Raw genomic sequence first — 19,213 nt, 5'->3', positions numbered from 1 at the left:
AAGATCAGAGGAAGAGTTTTAGGCGCATTGGAAATTTAAAAAGTATTTTAATCATTTTAGGATGTAAGCAAATTTTTAAGGGTGTTCCTTGAAGAAATCTAATGCAAGTAACAATATTCACCAAAAAAATGTAAGTGCAATAAATAAAAGAAATCTATAGTTCCTTTAAATTGTAAAAAAATATATATAATCAAATATTACAAGCTACCCAAAAAAAGGTACAGTTTGATGCATATTACTCTTAAGATATAATAAATTTATTGATAAAAAGGGAATAACATCAACAACAACTAAGTCTTATCCCACTAAATAGAACATTAGAGTAACAAGCTTTGAGTTATCATCCCTTTCAAAAAACAAAAAAAATAACTTTGAGTTATCATTCTAATTATTGGAGAGAGGAACATTAGAGTAACTGATACTAAGATCAAGACTAGAGGTAGTATTTTGGTAGGGGGTTGGATAGTTCAACTAGTTTGAACTAGGGGTTTAAAGGCGGTGAAGAGTTAAAAGTTCAGGATTTAAGTTTTGAAAAAGAGAAAACTAAATTTATAATTAATATACTAATACAAGGAATGCTAGAAATGTTCTCTTTTGGACTCTCTCTAACACTCACTCTTTTATTGGATAAAATCAATCCATACCCCACCACTTTATGTAAGTTCCATTTCCAAAGTGTATGACCCACATTGATTTAACCCAATAAAAAAGTGAATGTTAGAGAGAGTGCCTAAAAGAGAGTGTTGCTAGCACTACTCTACTAATATTTGTCATTAAACAAAAAAAAAAGGGGTAGTATTTTGGTTAGGAACTGTTTACATCGAGATCAAACATTATCCTTGCTACTAATCATCGGATTAGACTTATCCTTGTTTGACTGAGGATCTTTATAGAAAGCATTAGAACCAATCTTCTTTGTACAATTGGCTGGGAAATGTCCAATATCTCATAATCCAACCCAACAGAAAAAAGCAACAACTTCTATTAACTTTTTCTGTTAGAGGCTGTAACACTCAAAATATATTTAGGTTTCTGTTGTTGAAATCGACAGACAATCAATTATATGAAGTTAATCATGGTCAGCCTAGATAGTAAGATAGCTAAGCTATCGGCTAATGAGTCGAATGACCGATGACACCAAGTGAGCCACCACAATTGATATGTCTGATCTAAGCAGAATGTATTCAGAAATTTATGAATCACACACATAAAAGTCATCATTTTTATGAGTTTTTCAAGTAATTTACCTTAACACAACCTTTTTGGGCAAACGATTGCCAGAGTGCAAAACCTGCGCACCAAGAAACAGAGAATGTGACACAGAGAACAGGTGATATAGCAGTGAAGCTTCACCTAAAAGTGGGTTTTTTGGTTAGTGCAGACGCGGTCAAAACAACCGTGTGTGCGCAATTGTCATTCGTGCTTGTATTAGACTGGCAACGCTGCCTTTGTTTGCCGAAAAACATCACAGATGTTATCTGACCCACTATGGTGTTCTTTTTCGCCAACACCAGCATCACATTGAACCATTCACGAGCCCCTCTTGGCTCCTTTTGGATGTTATTTTTTTAATTATATTATTATATAAGTCTACAATTATGTAGTTGGTTTCTCCTTAGTCTACAATTGCAAACTCTACTTAAGGCTATTGTTATGCCCTCTAACCATGTAAGATATTCTTCCTCGGATAGGATCAAGTCAAATTCACCATTCATTCAAAAAAAAACTAGGAATGCTAAATGACAACTTTATAAAAGGGAAATAGAAGGGTATATTTACAGTTAATTAACACAAGATACCGGAGGATATAAGGAATGAATAAAAAACAAGAAAGGGCAACACTATAGCCTTTGATATTAGAATAGTATAGAATCGAACATATGAGTTCTGTTCTATATTTTATGCATATTGATTTGAAATTATAACAAAACAGAATGTAAAGTAATGTAGTCAATTTTGGTTCCACTAAAAAGTATGGAACCAAAAATAAAATCAAAAAGTACTAGTTCTGTTCTATTTTATCTGTATGACGAATGGCACCTATATATTCCTCGTTTAGCAAAAACATGATCCGCGAGCTCATTAATTTGCTCCTCTTGTTCATCACACCTGTAGCTAAAATAAAATTATGCTTTCTTCCTTTACAACTTACATTTTGCAGTAATCTAGCACTGGAATGAAATTTCAGCAAAAACACCAATGTGGAAAGAAGAGTTGTAGCACAACACATCAGTTAACCAAAACCATTTCATCCCTCACAACAGCCTCTGCAGCCACTGCTTCTAATTTCTTCCATGTTAACTCCCGCTTCTCTTCTAGTTCTTTAGCCATGGCTTCCTTCTCCAAGTATTGTTTATGACACTCTTCAAACAGTTCGGCATCCATCTCCTGAAACATCTTCCTCAAATTGGCTGTTAGTCCATGCACTGCTCGGTTCCAATGGTTTTTCGTATTACTTTCCAAAGCATCGAAGATTATTGGCAGTATAACATTCCGATTCTGAGCAACTAAGCTTATAATGTGCTCATTGTTCCACAAATAGAGTGCCCGTTCAGCAACCTATCATAGATTCGATTGACAGACAGCAGTCAAAAGAAAATAACGAAATACTTTTCCTTTACTACTCACTACTGTGAAAGGACACGATTTATCATTTATCAAACAGGTACTATAATAAAATCTATTAAGCATTATGCATAGCTAGTGTCCTAATTTGAAAGGCCCTGAACCCGACACAGATTCCCAAGGCCCTGCAAATCACAGCCAGGCATCAGATCATTTTACATACAAAAAACACGTATACAACAGATTAATTGAAGCACGAAATAGAAGTCAACTAAACCCCAACTAAGCCATTTAAACTTTATAGCTTAATATATCCCCAGAGATAAATAAAAACAAGTTAATCAACAATGAAGCGCATGTCACATATTTGCAAAAAATGTTCATCCTAGTATCCTACAGTCCATGAACCAATAGAACAAAAAGAAAACGAATGATTGTAGTTTTTTCTTAATCACTGTCATGAATTAATAATAACAACAACAACAACAACAACTACTACAACAACAATAGTATTTTTTTTTTTTGCTTGCTCAATTGATTTATAACAGCATATAACCCTCAGAAATATAGGTGTAACAAACTTTAGTATCACCCTATCCTATATGGCTTAGATCATCTCTAATGCAATAATCTAAAAGTTTACGAACAACTAAAGGTAGTTTTTGATTTGTTCTAGCATTGGAGTTGAGTAGCATGGCAATAATATGTAAGTAAGTAAATTACGAACACAACTATACAACTATTATTCTTGCATTGAAGTAAAAATAGATGAATTGATCACATTTACCAACTTGGGGCCAATTAAAAATAACTGAAGAACATCAAACATTTTTTTTATCTCCTTGCATTGTAAATGCTCTTGGAGTACAACTGAACTTAATAAACTCTTTTTCTATGTTCCGAGTGCTCTCTCTCCCTCCCTCTACTCTAGATACCACTCCACTAATATCCCTCAGCTAGTCAGCTGCCTCCTTCTTCCTCTACCACTCTTCATGTCATTAACGTGTCACTAAATCAAATAAAGTTCAACTTTCCTAACCCAAAAATATATATACCCGTACCCAGAAATTAACAAAACAGAACAATCTCAAATTTGATTACCCTCCCTTTGATAGGAAAGCTAATGTAAGAGAACAAAATACATGAAGTTTCCCAACCAACATAAGGAAAAAACAGTAGCCAAGTATATCATTCCAACATCCAAGCAACCCATACAAAAGCACCTACTTCAAGTATGTTATCCAACAAAAGTAGACAAGATGGATATAATAGAATACATGATTGTTTACACTACAAGTTACGAGTAACCTAGTCAAAAGCAAACATCCCTCTAAAAGCTAAGAATATCACATCCTTGTATTTTTTGCAACACACGCAATAACAAACAACAAAAAGCAATACTTGAATCTGCACATGCAAAGTTTAAGTTAATTAAAGCAAAAGTGAATGTGGTAGTGACAGCAGACCTGAAAGTGAGGGCTGTTAAGGCACCGACCAATCTGTCTGAAAAGAGAGACCATGCATCTCACAAACTCGGGAGGTTGAGTACACTCAAGAACCTCTTCTAACTCATTAAGAAAAAGAACTTCCTTATGACAATTCGTAACAGGCCAATACTTCACCAACCCTTTTATCACAGGATCAGCCAACCTTCCATCTTTCTCAACAAACTGAACAACACAGTAAGACAAATTCTGATGATAAGACGAAATACATTTCGGTTTATGAAGTGGAATAAGAGCCCTGATCAAAAAAAGCTTATGTTCCTCTTTCATAGGTAAAGCAAAGCCATTTATAATACTAGCCATAATCTCAAGCAATTCACAAATACCATTATGCCTCTGCGTTTCAAATATAAAACGATAAAAGATATTGTTAATAGCCTTTCTTATAAATGGTCTATGAACCATAAACTTCCCATAAATCCTATGAACAATCGTCTTCAAATACTCGCGCTCGCGTTGATCCTCCGAATCAAACAAGTCAAGAAGCTTTAAAACAAACACATGATCTACATAACGCTTGGCGATTTTAATATCTGTCTCGGGTGCAACAATGTAACGCAATAAAATCTCATACACCAATTGTAAATGATTCCAAGATGGATCCGAATACGTATCATCTTCTTCCGGATCAACAGTTTCGGTACCTGTATTTTCATGAGAAGCTGGTGGTAAACAACGGAAAATATTAACGGAAACCATTGAAATCAATTCTTCTTGAAATTCGCTAAATTGAAACGAAGAAGATTGAATAATTTCAACTAGCTCGTAAAGTGTGTGGCGTTTGATTTCTTTTTCGACGATGAACTTGAGTGTGTTTGAGAAATCACAGATATAACAACAGAGTTGGATTTTACGAAGGAAAAGTGCTTCGCGTTCTGAAACAGGGACTTCTTTGAGTGGCGGAAGTGATTCGATTACGATTTGATTCACCGGCGCCGCCGTGTTCGGTGGTAGGTTTGGTGGCTCCGAATTGAAGGTGGAGCTACGTGATGCGTGTTTAACAACTACTTCGTAAAATTGGACACTGTTTGTTGAATCTTCAGGGAATGTTAATTTCCCTGATTTCCTGTGTGCACGTTTTATGATCTTGTTGAACATTTTCGAGGAATTTCTTGGAATTGAAGAAACCCTAGAAATTGAATTTGAGGGAAAACGAAGAATGAAGATGAAGCACTGAAACGAAGATGCGGAAATTGAGTTGCGTTTTGTTTTGTTTTGTTTTGTTCTATTGTTCGTTCGTTCGTTCGTTCTTCAGTGACTAACATCAATCAATTATCAATAATTAAATTAAAATAAAAATGGATAAATAAGAAAGTGGAAAACTGTGAAAAGGGAAATAATTAGATGTTTAGCTATTTGTATTGTTGTCATAATTGATAAAAATGATGTTTAGCTGTGTTGGGATGTGTAAGCAAAGCCTATGACAGATGGAAAATTAATCAAATATTCTTTTTTTTTTAGGAATAATAATGGAAGTGATGATAATCTGAATGATGTGATTTCAAAACTTAGCTAATCTTTTTATATGTGAGTTTTTAGTAGTGACTGTCATTTTATCTATTTTAAAAAAACATTATGGCTCAAATTTATCAATCAAAACATAAGAGCAAGAACTAAGGAGCATTAATCTTGTAAAAAAAAAACCTAAGGAGCCATAATCACCATAAAAAAAAAAAAGGACTAGAAGCCTATTATTATTGGAGGAAGAAAAAAATTATGCTACATAAAATAATATTTAAACGGCTTAATTGCACTTTTGGTCATCGCATTTAGACCAACTCACGAAATTGGTCCTGCCTTTTTAAAATTGAACAAAACGGTCCCTGTACTATCATGTTTTTTGCACTTTTGGTTTTTACCTCAATTTTAGCTCCAAAAACGCTTATGTGCCACATTTTTTATGAGGTAAGAACCAAAAACACTGATGTTTTTTGCACTTTTGGTCCTTACCCCCATTTTAACTCTCAAAAATGTTTTTATTAGATGTGAGAAGTGACCAAAAAATGTGACACATCATCGTTTTTGCGAGCTAAAATGGATGCAAGGACCAAAAGTGTAAAAAACATGATAGTACAAGGACTACTTTGTTCGATTTGAAAAAGACATGACCATTTTTGTGAGTTGGTTTAAATGCGAGGACCAAAAGTGCAATTAAACCTATTTAAATTATGCATTATATTAAATTTGTAGTTAAGTGTGCGTTTGGTTTTAGGGAGAGTTAAAAGTGATTGTAGACACAATTAATTTGGACATGTTTGGATAATGTTTATTGAAATTTATTTTGCTTATAAGATTGATAATAATTTAAAGGTGTGATTTGCAGTTTTTGATTTCAGACATATTTTTAGGGTCAAATTTATTATTCAATCCATTTTTAACTATGATCAATTTTACATAATCAATTCATTCAAAATTAAATTTTGTCACTCAAAAATACATACACTAATTCTTGAGTGAGGTAAATGGTATTATCTTTGTAACCCATAGATTTGCTTTGCCTTTGATTAACTCCTATTTCCTCATCTCAAAGTTTAGTTTATCGGAAGTTTATAGTTGATTGTGAAATGTTATCTAAGATTGAAGTTAATTTTGGATCTATAATTAATTTAAACTTGAAGCTAAAATTAGGACATTTTACCAATATAATTCATTTCTGGCTTGAATGTATTGTCATTGTCTAACTCACTTCTACATAAATATATCGAAATATAAATTATATAGAATAGTTGATTATGCTCATACTTTTTATTAGAATATGTTTTTGATTCATCAAGTATAACTTTTTCTCAGGTGATAGATAACTTAACTTATTTGAGTTAAAGGAAAAAAGTTAAAGATTCTAGGTTCAAATTTAGAGTAAGGATTAAATATTAATCTAACAACTAATAATTAACATTTCTCATTAAAAAAACCATACAGCTTTTTGGCGTGGTTTTAAGCTTTTTTGGCTATTAGGTCATTTTGTTGAATAAAAAATGCAATAAATGGATTAAAACAATTAAACTAAACTAAATTACATATGAGTCATTTAAGTTTCACGTTTGTAAGAGATCTATCCTTTAAATTATTTGTCTCATATCAGTCTTTTAAGTTTACAAATGTGTGCAAAGTTACCCTCTTGTTAAACCCATGCTACAAAAATGATGAATCAGTTGTTAAATGTGTAACATGGCATGAACGCTTTCAAAGTATAGTGTTTTATGAACCCGACGTGACTAACTTCATCTTCCTCACCCTTTCAAATCATTTTCGATTTTGGGTTCAAAACACAATGTTTTATGAACCCGACGTGACTAACTTCATCTTCCTCATCCTTTCAAACCATTTTCCCCCAAAATTCAAAACCCTAACTCCATTTTTATTCATACCAAAACTTGAATTTCTCAAATCAATGGCTTCCAAGCGCATCAAACTAAAATCCATACCAAACTATAATCCATAATAATCGACACAAAAACAGTCGAAATAAGAAAATGCAGAATGAAGAAAACACAGATTGAAATAAAATTTGGAGAAAAACACGATTTCAAGCAAAGAACAACAGACTGATGGTTGGATTTCGATTTCAAGCAAAGAACAACATGAGGCTTACCTTTGAGCAAAGATCCCTAATTTGTCCTTCAATCGATTTTGATTTTCCCTCCCCTTTTCTTTTCTTTGAGGAACCCTAAACGTAGGACTACCAAAACGACATCAAATGATGTGTTTTATGCCATGTCACACGCATAACAACCAACTGAGCATTTTTTGTAACGTATTTTTAACAAAAGGGTAACTTGCACACCCCTTGCACACCTTTGACAAATATGTTACATGAATTTTAAATGACCCTGGTATAATTTGGACAAAAAACTAATTTAATTCATATCTTACAATGCTTTTATCTAGCTGGCTACCAACCTTTACTAAGTCTATTTAACATGAAATGCTCATGCACTTAAATTTTATGCATTAAAAATGTTTTCAAATTCAAACCCATTATGAAATGCTAGATTTAATTTAACGAGAAGGTTTTAAACGTTACTATCGTATTTGACATTTTTTTTATGTACCACTTTAGCAGCTCAACTAATTTATTCAAAAATCCTATCCTATAATTAACAAAACAGCCATAATCGGACCCATTACTTAATATCATGACATCTTCATCACAAGTGAAAATGAATATTAGCAACCATCACAAATTAGCAACAATATACATTTGAAACACGTCTCAACATCGTTTACCAGAAAAGAAAGACAACACAAGTCAATAAATATAACAAAAGAACACAGTAATTCACCCCTAAAAAAGAAAGACATGGTGACAAACAACTGAACACTGATTTTCATGGAACATTTCCTTGCAATAACACAGCAGAACGGGTTAGTCATTCATCAGATCTGTTTACAATAATTTAAAGTTAACATAATAGACATAATGTTCCAGCAGAAAGATGGGTGAAAATTTACAAAAAACGATTGAAATCAGCAAGTAGAAATGGCAGAGCTCGATTTGCTTTGGTTCATTTAGCCCGTTCTAGAAAGTAGTTACCATCCACCTTTGCTACCCCCATCATTTTTCTTGCCCCAAGAGCCTGCAGCACCTACATAATAAATCAGCCACAGGTTCAAGAATTAGGGTTTATACAAAAAATTAGATGCTAGCATTTTTTCATTTTAAAACATCTCAAGCTTATAAAATCGGTTATATAATCGAGTGGACAAATGGACAAATTCCTTACCATCTGCTGCTGATCCATTCCAACTAGATTGACCCTTATCTGAAGCAGAATCTGTTCCCTTGGCCCAGCCAGCACCAGAATCCGTTCCCTTGGCCCAGCCAGCACCGTCTTTAGCCTCTGCCACCTGTCCTGGCCTATCACTGTTCCAACTACCACTAGCTCCACCACTTGCTGAAGTCCAGTTCCCTCCATCCTTCTTGTCACTGCTATTCTGGTTCCAAGACCCAGACCCATTATTACTCTTCCACCCTTCAACATTATCTGACCCCTTCTTCCAGTCAGAGGATCCATCCTCACCAGAATCACGACTGTTGCTCCAACCACCAGGTCGGTCATTCCTTCCACGGCCTCTGCCTCCTCCGGATCCTCTGTCTGATCCCCATCTACCACCAAAACCTTCCCCATCTGATCTACCTCTGCCACCAAAGCCTCCTTGTTCCCCTCGGCCACCAAAACCCCCACGCTCTACTCTGCCCCGAAAACCTCTACCTCTATAGCCACCACTGTCTGAGCCACCTCTACCACGGTAACCTCCCCTCCCACCACCTCCGTCATCAGAAGTTTCATTTGGACCTTCATTGCTTCTCCAATTAGTGCCTTCACTTGCACCACCAGAACTCCAGTTGGAAGTCTTGTTTTCATTCCAAGCACCCCCAGAGGAATTGTTCCAGTTACTATTCTTTCCTGAGTTTGATGTTTTATTAGAATCACCAGAATTCCAATTGCTATTGTTCACATCAGAAGTACTTTTAGCGCCCCAGCCACTGGACTGATCTGGCTCGGATGTGGTTCCGGTGTTCACTGCAGCACCCCATGAGGGCTTCGGAGTTGAAGTACTTTTAGTGCCCCAGCCGCCGGACTGATCTGGCTCAGATGTGGTTCCGGTGTTCACTGTAGCACCCCATGCAGGTGCCGGAGTGGAAGAACTTTTAGTGCCCCAAGCAGTATTCTGATTGTCATTAAGCTCTGTCTGGCCCGAGCTGCCGCCAACTTTTCCCCATCCACCAGACTGATCTGGCTCAGATGTGGTTCCGGTGTTCACTGCAGCACCCCATGAGGGCTTCGGAGTTGAAGTACTTTTAGTGCCCCAGGCAGTATTCTGATTATCATTAGGCTCTGACTGACCCGAGCTGCCTCCACCTTTTCCCCAGCCACCAGACTGATCTGGCTCAGATGTGGTTCCAGTGTTCACTGCAGCACCCCAAGCGGGTGTCGGAGTTGAAGTACTTTTAGTGCCCCAGCCACCTGACTGATCTGGCTCAGATGTGGTTTCGATGTTCACTGCAGCACCCCATGCTGGCGTCGGAGTTGAAGTACTTTTAGTGCCCCAGCCACCAGACTGAACTGGCTCAGATGTGGTTATGGTGTTCACTGCAGCACCCCAAGCGGGCGTCGGAGTTGAAGTACTTTTAGTGCCCCAGCCACCTGACTTATCTGGCTCAGATGTGGTTTCAGTGTTCGCTGCAGCTCCCCATGCAGGCGTCGGAGTTGAAGTACTTTTAGTGCCCCAGCTACCAGATTGATCTGGCTCAGATGTGGTTCCGGCGTTCGCTGCAGCACCCCATGCAGGCGTCGGAGTTGAAGTACTTTTAGTGCCCCAGCTACCAGATTGATCTGGCTCAGATGTGGTTCCGGTGTTCACTGCAGCACCCCATGCGGGCGTCGCAGTTGAAGTACTTTTAGTGCCCCAGCCACCAGACTGATCTGTCTCAGATGTGGTTCCGGTGTTCACTGCAGCACCCCATGCGGGCGTCGCAGTTGAAGTACTTTTAGTGCCCCATGCATTATCTTCTGCATTACCCTCAGAACTGAGGGGATCCGAGGTAGACCCTGGCTGCAACAACAAGAAAATTGTATTTACATAACGATTAAAAAAAGCAGAAAAATAATAACTAAAACCATAGAGAGAGATAGGAAAGAGTCGAAGGGGGAATAAAAGGGTGAACAGTATTTTGCAGCTACAATGCTAGACATACCACAGAACTTGGAGCCGAAGGGTTACCCCATGCACTCCTGCAAAATATTTACCATAAGACGAGAGGAAACAAAAAATAAAAGGAGCAATAAACTGCAAGCTAGAAAGTAAAATAAGAAGAAAATAAATAATAATTATCACGACTGTTTTAAAAATAATAATACAATTATACAAACATGCGCTCTAATAAACCAAACAATTGAGATCAAGTGGTCAATGAGCTCCACCAAAGACGAATTGTTCAGGAGAACCCGAGTTCAATTCCTGGGTGGAACAATTCTTGGCTAGACTTTTCTTACCTCCTGGCCGAACTACGGATTACTAGGGCCCCTTTCCCCTATAACACCAAAAATATGCATTCGAATCTCTTCATATCAATTAGAGACTCTTCTAAAAGAGACTGTGTTCTGTATCAGAAGGACGGTGCTCCTACATCTAAAATAATTTAGTTATGCTTTCTCGGTATTAGTAATATTTAGTAACCATATTTGTATATTTCAAAATTTCAAAATAAGATGCATTTATTAATGAATGTTTGACATATAGATGTGTTCCATTTGTGCCATTCTGTGGAATACTTACCTTGTCTGCCCCCCATTCTTCATAGACATGAGCTTACCGTTATTTTATTTTATTTTATGATTTTTAAGGGTTGTTGTTAAATAGCAGCTATGGTAGAATATTAAGGCAGATTTTGTAAAACACCATCCACAATGGTGGCCCCATAGGTCCTAAGTTAATTGGTGGAGATTTGGCCATCGACTCTATACTACCATCCACCATATACAACATTGCTTTCAAGATTACTGAACAATATCTAAATATTATGTGAACCTTCCTTTTGACGATTGAAGCCATCAAGAATAATTAAGTTGCTTATATATAGAGCTTATTAAATCACAGAGATAAACTATCACTATGAAATATATATTATACCTTTCACCTGACGTTTCTCCAGCATTCCATCCACCGCTTCCAGTGGACGTTCCCGCACTATTATTCAACCAACCTTTCCATTTGAAAAGATGTAAATCTCAGCAAAACATGATGGAAAACAGAGTACAGCAAAGGAAACTATCATGCATGTTAATTAAAGACCACATTTTATATGAAAAAAAAAATTATTTCCAGTTGAAGGATAAGGATATGCCAATATATTTGAGAATAAAGGATTCTCACCTCCAGAGCTGCCTTCAGCGCCCAGCAAATCAAATGGATTTAATGAACTCGAATCTGGATCACCACTGAAATAAGAAACATAATAGCAAACTCATAAAAATGTTCACAAAGAGACAAAAACAAGCAGTAACAATAATGTGAATCTCAGAAATACCTTGCTGACACAGCGGTACTCTTCCCTTGAACCACAGAAAGGTGCTCAGATTTAACTGCATGATAGCAAGTTCATGGAAATTATCAAAAATGATGATGATCTGATATTTGAAGAATCAAGTGCAAGACCACCATAAACATACCTGTAAGAAACTTTTGCTGAGAATCTAGTTTCACAGTGACATCAGAGCGACGTATGCCAGTGACACGGCAGAGGTATCCCTTCAATGGACCTATCCTAATTCTCAAGGTCTGGCCAATAGCAAATAAGCTATCACTGTCCCCACGGTTAACTGCATACACAATTATTGAATTGAGGAAAATTAGTAACAAGCGTACTGTATCCACAGTTAAAAGACGTGTCTCAGAGTAAGGCATCTTTACATACAATCCTTTTCTTTTGCTTGCCATGGCTTTTTTGGTGAGAGTGGTGATCTTGGTGATGATGGTTGATCGTCAAAGACTAAAGGACCTGGTTCACTATCCTGAGTATAGATCAATGAGTAAAAATATCAAAAATAAGCACAAGTTCTCAGTGTTTGTAACCAAGGAGGGTACTAGATAAGATGTTAGACCTTTCCAATTGCGCTGAAATCACTAACGGCAAGCTTGACTTTCTCACACATGATAGCTTTAGCTGTGACGTAACCACCATTTTCTTCCTCATTTCCATCATATAGAAAGACAATCCCTTGATAGATATGTCTAACAATGCCTTGTTTACCCTGCAAAATGACACAATATTTTAAAAATATCAAGGGTGAGAAGAGATTCAAACATACAGAAAAAAATCCATTCAGAAATAAGCATCGGACCTGAGATGGACCATCCAGAACCTTAACATTGTCATTAACAACTATAGTCTTACGGTGCAGGTCCTGGGCACTAAGTTTCAGATCGCACAGAGCACTTTTTATTTCGTTTCGTTGAACAGTTACAGCAACAGGTCCTTCTGAACTCTCTTTTAGAATCTACAACAGACAGGAAAACTATAATATAACTATAAAAATGCAATAGACAATCAAAATCAAAAGCTTATACAAAGGGCAATACATAAGCCGAATATAGTACCTTGTAAGTACCATCCTTATCTGTGCTTATTATCACACCAAAGTCCTTTTTGCTGCAATGGCAAAGCTCTGTCAGATATGAAAATCATCGATCTGCAGGATGTGCATGTGTGCACGTCTTCATGTTCGTGTGTGCGTGAGAGAGAGAGAGAGGAGCGAATTTGTATGATATAATGAATGCTAAGTTTAACAAAAACTTACCGAAAACGCACAAGAGCATATAATTCAAAATCATTTCCTGCGCCTGAAGCTGATGAGCCCTCTCCTTTGCCATCGCCCTTGTCAGCAATAGTAACCCGTTTCTTCTTTGTGTCGCCATAAATATTAGAAAGCCACTCCATATCATTTGAGTCATTGTTTTCGGAAGACCCAAACTTCAATAGCTCCTCTTCAGTGGGAACAACACCCCAAAAACTTAATGAATCTGGAGATACTTTCTTATATAGAAATCCATCCTTGAGCAGCATGCCATCAAGAACCTGAAAAACCTTGCCAGTTTCCCGGTCATGTTTTATTTGGATCAGAGGTCGGAACTCCCTGCAGAATCATTGAAAAACAACCCCATCAGACTAACTATCCAAAAACTAAGTAAAAAAAAAGGAAAATAGGAGAATATGCAATATTACTCAAGTTCAGTGGAGCTAATTAATCTCGGTGCTGGTACCGCAGCTTTTTGGCGACATCCTCCACCCTGCAACAATGAGAATAAAATGCATCAATGATTTTTTGTCTACATGTACAGTACACAACAATAGGATAGGAACGATGAAGTAAAAAGAGCAGTCTGTAGAAATAGGAATTCGCATCACTCTGAGACAAAATCAGTAATACAAGTCCGCCTCAATTTCATGGAGACACGGGAAGGTTTACCTTACGATATTTAGATTCCCTTCCAGGTCTTATGATCTTATGTAATTAAAGTGAAAACCGAAGAATACATTTTCAATCGAGTCTGGTTACAAGTCCAAACCTAATTGTAGTTTTCTCAATCTGCTTTTATGTGTACAATAGTTTCCATGACATATCAGATGGAAAGGTCAAAGTTAAAACAAATATTCAAAGGGTTGGAAAAAGGTACGAGTTGCAAAACTTGAGTAAATGTGGATTTTGACACAACATCATGACCTACCAACTGCAGGATGCAGGTATAATTTTTTATCGTTGCTAAATTCAAAAATTGTACTAATCTCTAATCTTATATTCCAAGAATAGAAACAAAAAATGTGAATACGCTTTAGTTGTTTAGCATCTATTTGTCCAAATAACAACTGAATGAAAACAGGCATAATCAAAACTAACAGTCGAACTTCAATTGAAAGGAAAAAGCAGAGAAAATCATGGGAACGTAGATTACAAATTTGGCAGCCAGAGCAAATAGATCGATTCTTGGAACAAGCTTCACAGTAACTTTCTTGTGCGTGTTATTCACTGCCACAACCTGGCAATATAAAAATAGATAAAGGGAATAAGTATTTCACAAGTTGAATAGCAAATGAAAACTCAACATCTTTACTCATGCAATACCTGTGCTAAATCCCCCTTGTAATTACCACCTTTTACGCGACCCCACATGCCCTCAGAAATTTCAGGTTTTTTAATTTTAACAGAGAACAGATGAAAAACTTCATTTCTTGGAACAGGTTGCACTCGAGTAGCATAGATACCAGTAATCCCGTAACATGCCTGAAATTACACATTTGTAACAAATGAAAACATATTTAGCCAGCGGCAGAAACACTTCAGTAGTAATAATTGATATCTAACTCTAAACCAATAAAACCCCATCATTAAAGCTACCTGATTTATATCATTTTGCCTTTCAGCTTCAACGTATATAAATCCTTTCACATGATCTACAGCAAAGGCAGATATTAACTGCAATTTAGTATCCAGTCCTTTCAGGTGAACAAACTTCTGCATCAGACAGATAGCTGAAAGCCTCTCGCGCCCAACCTGTGGCAAACAAAGCTTAACAAAGGAATATAGAAGACCCGAAGCACCGAAACTTCTGATCGAAGGTGTATCCGACCGACACTAACACAACACCGACACTTATGTAGTTTTCTTAAATTATTACCAGTGTCAATGTGTCAGTGTGTCCGTGACTGTGTATGTGCTTCATGGTATAGAAGCCCCAAAAAAATTATAAATGCAATGCTAGAAACTATGGTTAACAAAATGACAAAGTCGCTTTTCAGGTGCATACAGTGCATTTAACTCTCCATATGGTTGGAATTGATTCCTTAAGAGCATGATGTAAAGAAGAATTATCCTCCATTGGTTTATCCTCAAACTCATCTCCATCTTCAGCAAAACGGAAAAACCTAGAATTAACACGTTCTTCCATCAATCTATCAAATTCTTCTTCATCCACAAGCTCCTGTTTGGGAACTCGTGGGACGCTACTCGAACCCTTAGCTGACTCGTTCCTCGTCGTTGACAACGTCTCAAATTCATCTTCATAAGATTCTAAACACGAAAATCAAAAGGCCTAAAAAACATTAGAAACTATGTCGATGAAAAAACGAAATTCGAAAATGACACGGAAAAATGAACGAAAGAACGAAATGTGTACGAAACCCTAACATTTCTAGCGAGATCAACAAATGAAGGAATAGAGAGAATGTACCGTCGCTGAAATCGCTGAACTCGCTGTCATCGCTATCGACGTCAGCGGCTTCGTCTTCGAAGAACTGAACGACTCCTCGATTCTTCCGTTTGCCGGTCTTGTCGTCATCGAAGTTGTTCTTCCGTTTGCCGGAGGAACCTTTTCCGGCGGGAGCTTTACCCTTGACGGCGGGAGCTTTGCCCTTGTTCGTCATTTCCGGTGAATTGAAACCAATGCGAATTGCATGCACAGAGAGAAAAAGGAGGTGAAGTGAGTGTGAATTGGGAAAGACAACAATAAATCAGAAATGAAATTTTTATGTATTGAAAAGGAAAATTTATTATTGTTAGAAAAAAAGTGGTCAACGTGGATTTGCAAGTACAGTGGCATGGCCCTTGTGGGCTTTAAAAGTTAGGCCTGGCCCATAAAGTTAATTGGGCCTAAGAGTAAGCTCTGCTGCATATCAAGCCTGGCTATCTTTGCCTAACACAAAACACAAAAATCATACCTTATAGTTATACCCTATCAATCAAACTCTTACTTCCCTTCATTTTCACAATAACAAGATTTTTTTCCCAACATTTTTTAAAAGAGTAATGTCATGAGTATAGAGATACGATTTCACAAATATCATTTATCTTTTTTAAATCATCCGATATGATTTCATACCAAATCATTTATCTCACTTGTGTTCCATCCATATCTTTGATGGAATATGTGGGATTTGAGAAAGAAAAAAAAATTGTTTTTAATTTGTTAGAATAAAGGATATTTTGGTAAGTTAATGATGTTCATAGGGACATGAGTGAGATATTTTTCCACAAACAGAGCTTTAAACTCGTTGTCTTCTTGATATTTTACAATTGCAAATTGAGTAATTGGTACTCCTTCACATGAGTGAACATTGCCTAGGTAAACAAAGAAATTTTTAATAAAATAAAAAAACTATGCATATAATTTACTCGGTTTAGTATACTTGGGTTACTATTTTATAGTAGTCACATGTACTGCTTAAAAGTAATATAATAAAATAGCATAGAATCTTATTTTGCTCTCTTTTCAATTATTAAAAGTTTATAGCTCTCTTTTTAGTATCTCCCACTGAATTGGATTCATGAATATGATTGTGATTTTTTATTCTTTTTACAAGTAATCATCATTGTTAATTTACTTTAAACAAGTAACTAACAATTTGCTATATGGTGCCAAACCAAGCACGTAGCTGAGACAGCAAAATGTTGGACACAAGAAAATGCCAAAGTTGAATACACAAAATTCATTCATGTATAGCCAAAATTAGATATTATAATTGATTCCCTATATTTATCACATGAGTACAGTGAAAGATGGGTATTGAAAAAGAAAGCGGTCCTATACTATAGACACAAAAATGGATTGAATTTTTTTTTCGGTTCCTAGTCATTGTCGTCCTAGTGGTAGTGAAATTTGCTTATAAATCAACATTCAAACACCAATCAACATTCAACAACATTCAACATTCAACCCCTATACATCAATGAATCAATCACATCACTGTAGCTTTTGCTTCTTCCTTTCCTCTCTTGCCGTCATTTTGGACCACCGTCATCTCAGCCGTAGCTCCTTCAACTTCAACCTGCTCTGATCGGTACCTCTTGTATATATCACCTTTATAAAACTTATTTGTTCTGGCCACTAAAATAAGTGAAATAATGGCACCAAACAAAGTAGCTGCAGTGATAATAATGAAAGACAATCTGAAACAACTTGCTCCTACACAATTCAATTCCTGACCCAATTTTCTTTTTACTCCTTTTTCAATCAATTGCCTCTTAGCTTCTTTGTCATATAAATGACCAGCGACCCTAACATTAAGAAAATATAATCCAATTGGACTAGCTACCCCACCAAAGTTCATCAAAGTTGAATAATATTTCAACCCAAACAACTCCGAAATTATGGCAAAAACCAATGGCCATTGTGCACCAAAACAAAATCCAATGATTACTGAAGCAAAATAGATGCCATTTTGCACATCAAAGGCTATCAATAAGTGACCGACACAGGATAAAAACATAATCAATGTGAACATGAGTGGTCGTGGAAATTTGTACTTTGTTAAAACATGTTCAGAAACAAAACCAGAAAAAACTCTTCCTAGATAATTCCAAATACTCACTAATGAAACAAATGTGCTTATGCTTGTTTTTGGGTATCCAAGTGAGGTTCCAATTTGACCTAAATTATCAATTGCTGTTAAAGTTCCACCAACACCACATGTGCCAGCAAAGAATAGCAATAACATGTCTATGCTGAAAAGGGCTTGTAATATAGTAAAATCTTCACCTTGTTCAGGTGGACTAAAAATATTTTGCCACCATCTAGTTTCTTTTACTTCAACAACACAAACCATTGCATTAGTATCACAATTTTTTGCTGCAGACTCTTTCACTTCTTGATCAGTTACTATTTTAACTGAAAATGGATCGACAAATGCAAGCTTTTGACTCTTTTTCTGTTCAACAAAGACAACAGCAAGAGGTAGGAACAGCAAAATTAGAACAACTGAAGCACTTCCAATATACTCACTCTGTTTAAAAGACACTTTTTTCTGTAATATGATCATAACCATTAAAAAACCAGCTAGACCGAGTGAAATATACAAAAACTTGTAAAAAACACCAAGTTCGTTGTTCTGTTTAACCGGTTTCATGTATCGAATTGTTCGAAGAAAAAGAAAGGAAATTGCAGCTGGAAGCCAAGCAATAAGCAAAATCAAAGCTTTTGGGTCATCAAAATAAATAGCAGAATAAAGTTGTGTGATAATAGCACCACTAAGACCAACATAACCTTTTAAAATCCCCAACACAACACCACGAGTTTCGGGGAAATTCTTAACACAAGTAACAAGTGAACCAGTGTTTGAAAAAGACTGAGAATTAGCACCTATACAAATGTAAAGACACATTTGCCAAACTTTCGGTTTTGGTATTTTTTTAGTCACTGCTAACCATATCATAAAGTAACCAAAGAAGTTAAGAAGGGAACCAATTGCAAGAACAACATAAGGTGGTGTGATTTCATTGATTAAGCCAGAGAAAACACCAAGGTTGCCACCTAAGTCTTTGAAGAAACTAAGGAGGTTAAGAGTTGTTTGGTCATAGGCTAAGGATGTTTTTATGGTACTAGAGTAAAGACCAAACATGTAGGTGGCTCCTGAAGCTGACATGATTAGAAAAGAAGCAAACACCACGAACCATCGTCCTGTGATAACTTGGATTATGAGGTTTTTTGTTTGAGATAACCTCAATGAATTTACACCTTCAACCGCCATTTTTGTGTCACTAATAGTAACAGAAGTTGAAGATGTTGGCTAGGTAGTGTTAGTCTGCCAATCATTATATAGACGAGACTTTGTACTATTTTTTATTTTTTTTTACAAATTTATTTTCTAC

At 36.3% G+C, this 19,213-nt stretch overlaps 3 protein-coding genes across 5 annotated transcripts; all 3 read right to left on the bottom strand.

Moving 5' to 3' along the window:
• Window positions 1-1,815: 1,815 nt before the first annotated feature.
• On the bottom strand, window positions 1,816-5,342 carry LOC25485546 (serine/threonine protein phosphatase 2A 57 kDa regulatory subunit B' beta isoform). The gene is made up of 2 exons (XM_013614782.3): window positions 4,032-5,342; window positions 1,816-2,559 (listed from the first exon to the last, which is right to left on the bottom strand). Exons 1-2 carry the CDS (start codon window positions 5,166-5,168, stop codon window positions 2,230-2,232), a joined length of 1,467 nt encoding a protein of 488 aa, XP_013470236.1. The 5' UTR covers window positions 5,169-5,342; the 3' UTR covers window positions 1,816-2,229.
• Window positions 5,343-8,237: 2,895 nt separating this feature from the next.
• On the bottom strand, window positions 8,238-16,092 carry LOC25485545 (protein RNA-directed DNA methylation 3). 3 transcript variants are annotated; one of them, XM_039830035.1, is made up of 19 exons: window positions 15,801-16,092; window positions 15,378-15,640; window positions 14,969-15,124; window positions 14,696-14,854; window positions 14,526-14,609; window positions 13,798-13,862; window positions 13,373-13,708; window positions 13,173-13,224; window positions 12,917-13,072; window positions 12,677-12,826; window positions 12,490-12,586; window positions 12,245-12,394; window positions 12,103-12,157; window positions 11,949-12,013; window positions 11,706-11,778; window positions 10,771-10,807; window positions 8,900-10,628; window positions 8,795-8,869; window positions 8,238-8,656 (listed from the first exon to the last, which is right to left on the bottom strand). In XM_039830035.1, exons 1-19 carry the CDS (start codon window positions 15,991-15,993, stop codon window positions 8,601-8,603), a joined length of 3,951 nt encoding a protein of 1,316 aa, XP_039685969.1. In that variant the 5' UTR covers window positions 15,994-16,092; the 3' UTR covers window positions 8,238-8,600. The 3 variants fall into 3 exon arrangements, with proteins under 3 accessions (XP_039685969.1, XP_024627701.1, XP_013470235.1); XM_024771933.2 differs by having other exon boundaries at window positions 8,795-10,444; window positions 10,535-10,628; XM_013614781.3 differs by having other exon boundaries at window positions 8,795-10,628.
• A 940-nt stretch (window positions 16,093-17,032) lies between these two features.
• Window positions 17,033-19,161, bottom strand: LOC25485544 (protein NUCLEAR FUSION DEFECTIVE 4). Its single transcript, XM_013614780.3, has one exon. The coding sequence runs from the start codon at window positions 19,090-19,092 to the stop codon at window positions 17,305-17,307; it is 1,788 nt and encodes a 595-aa protein (XP_013470234.1). The 5' UTR covers window positions 19,093-19,161; the 3' UTR covers window positions 17,033-17,304.
• Window positions 19,162-19,213: the final 52 nt, after the last annotated feature.

Source organism: Medicago truncatula, chromosome 1, assembly GCF_003473485.1.
Source record: "Medicago truncatula cultivar Jemalong A17 chromosome 1, MtrunA17r5.0-ANR, whole genome shotgun sequence".
Lineage (NCBI taxonomy): Eukaryota > Viridiplantae > Streptophyta > Magnoliopsida > Fabales > Fabaceae > Medicago > Medicago truncatula.
The sequence above is the reverse complement of the archived record's forward strand: the minus strand, read 5'-3'. Positions and strand labels throughout refer to the sequence as shown.

Bases quoted from the DNA above. Each gene is read 5' to 3' on its own strand.
- LOC25485546 (XM_013614782.3), bottom strand. From the start codon at position 5,168: ATGTTCAACAAGATCATAAAACGTGCACACAGGAAATCAGGGAAATTA. The intron at 2,560-4,031 runs GTCTGCTGTCAC...AATCTATGATAG, and splicing joins TTAACAGCCCTCACTTTCAG to GTTGCTGAACGGGCACTCTA.
- LOC25485545 (XM_013614781.3), bottom strand. From the start codon at position 15,993: ATGACGAACAAGGGCAAAGCTCCCGCCGTCAAGGGTAAAGCTCCCGCC. The intron at 14,855-14,968 runs GTAGCTTTAATG...GTGTAATTTCAG, and splicing joins GGCAAAATGATATAAATCAG to GCATGTTACGGGATTACTGG. The intron at 12,395-12,489 runs GTATGTAAAGAT...TTGTGTATGCAG, and splicing joins GCAAGCAAAAGAAAAGGATT to TTAACCGTGGGGACAGTGAT.
- LOC25485544 (XM_013614780.3), bottom strand. From the start codon at position 19,092: ATGGCGGTTGAAGGTGTAAATTCATTGAGGTTATCTCAAACAAAAAAC.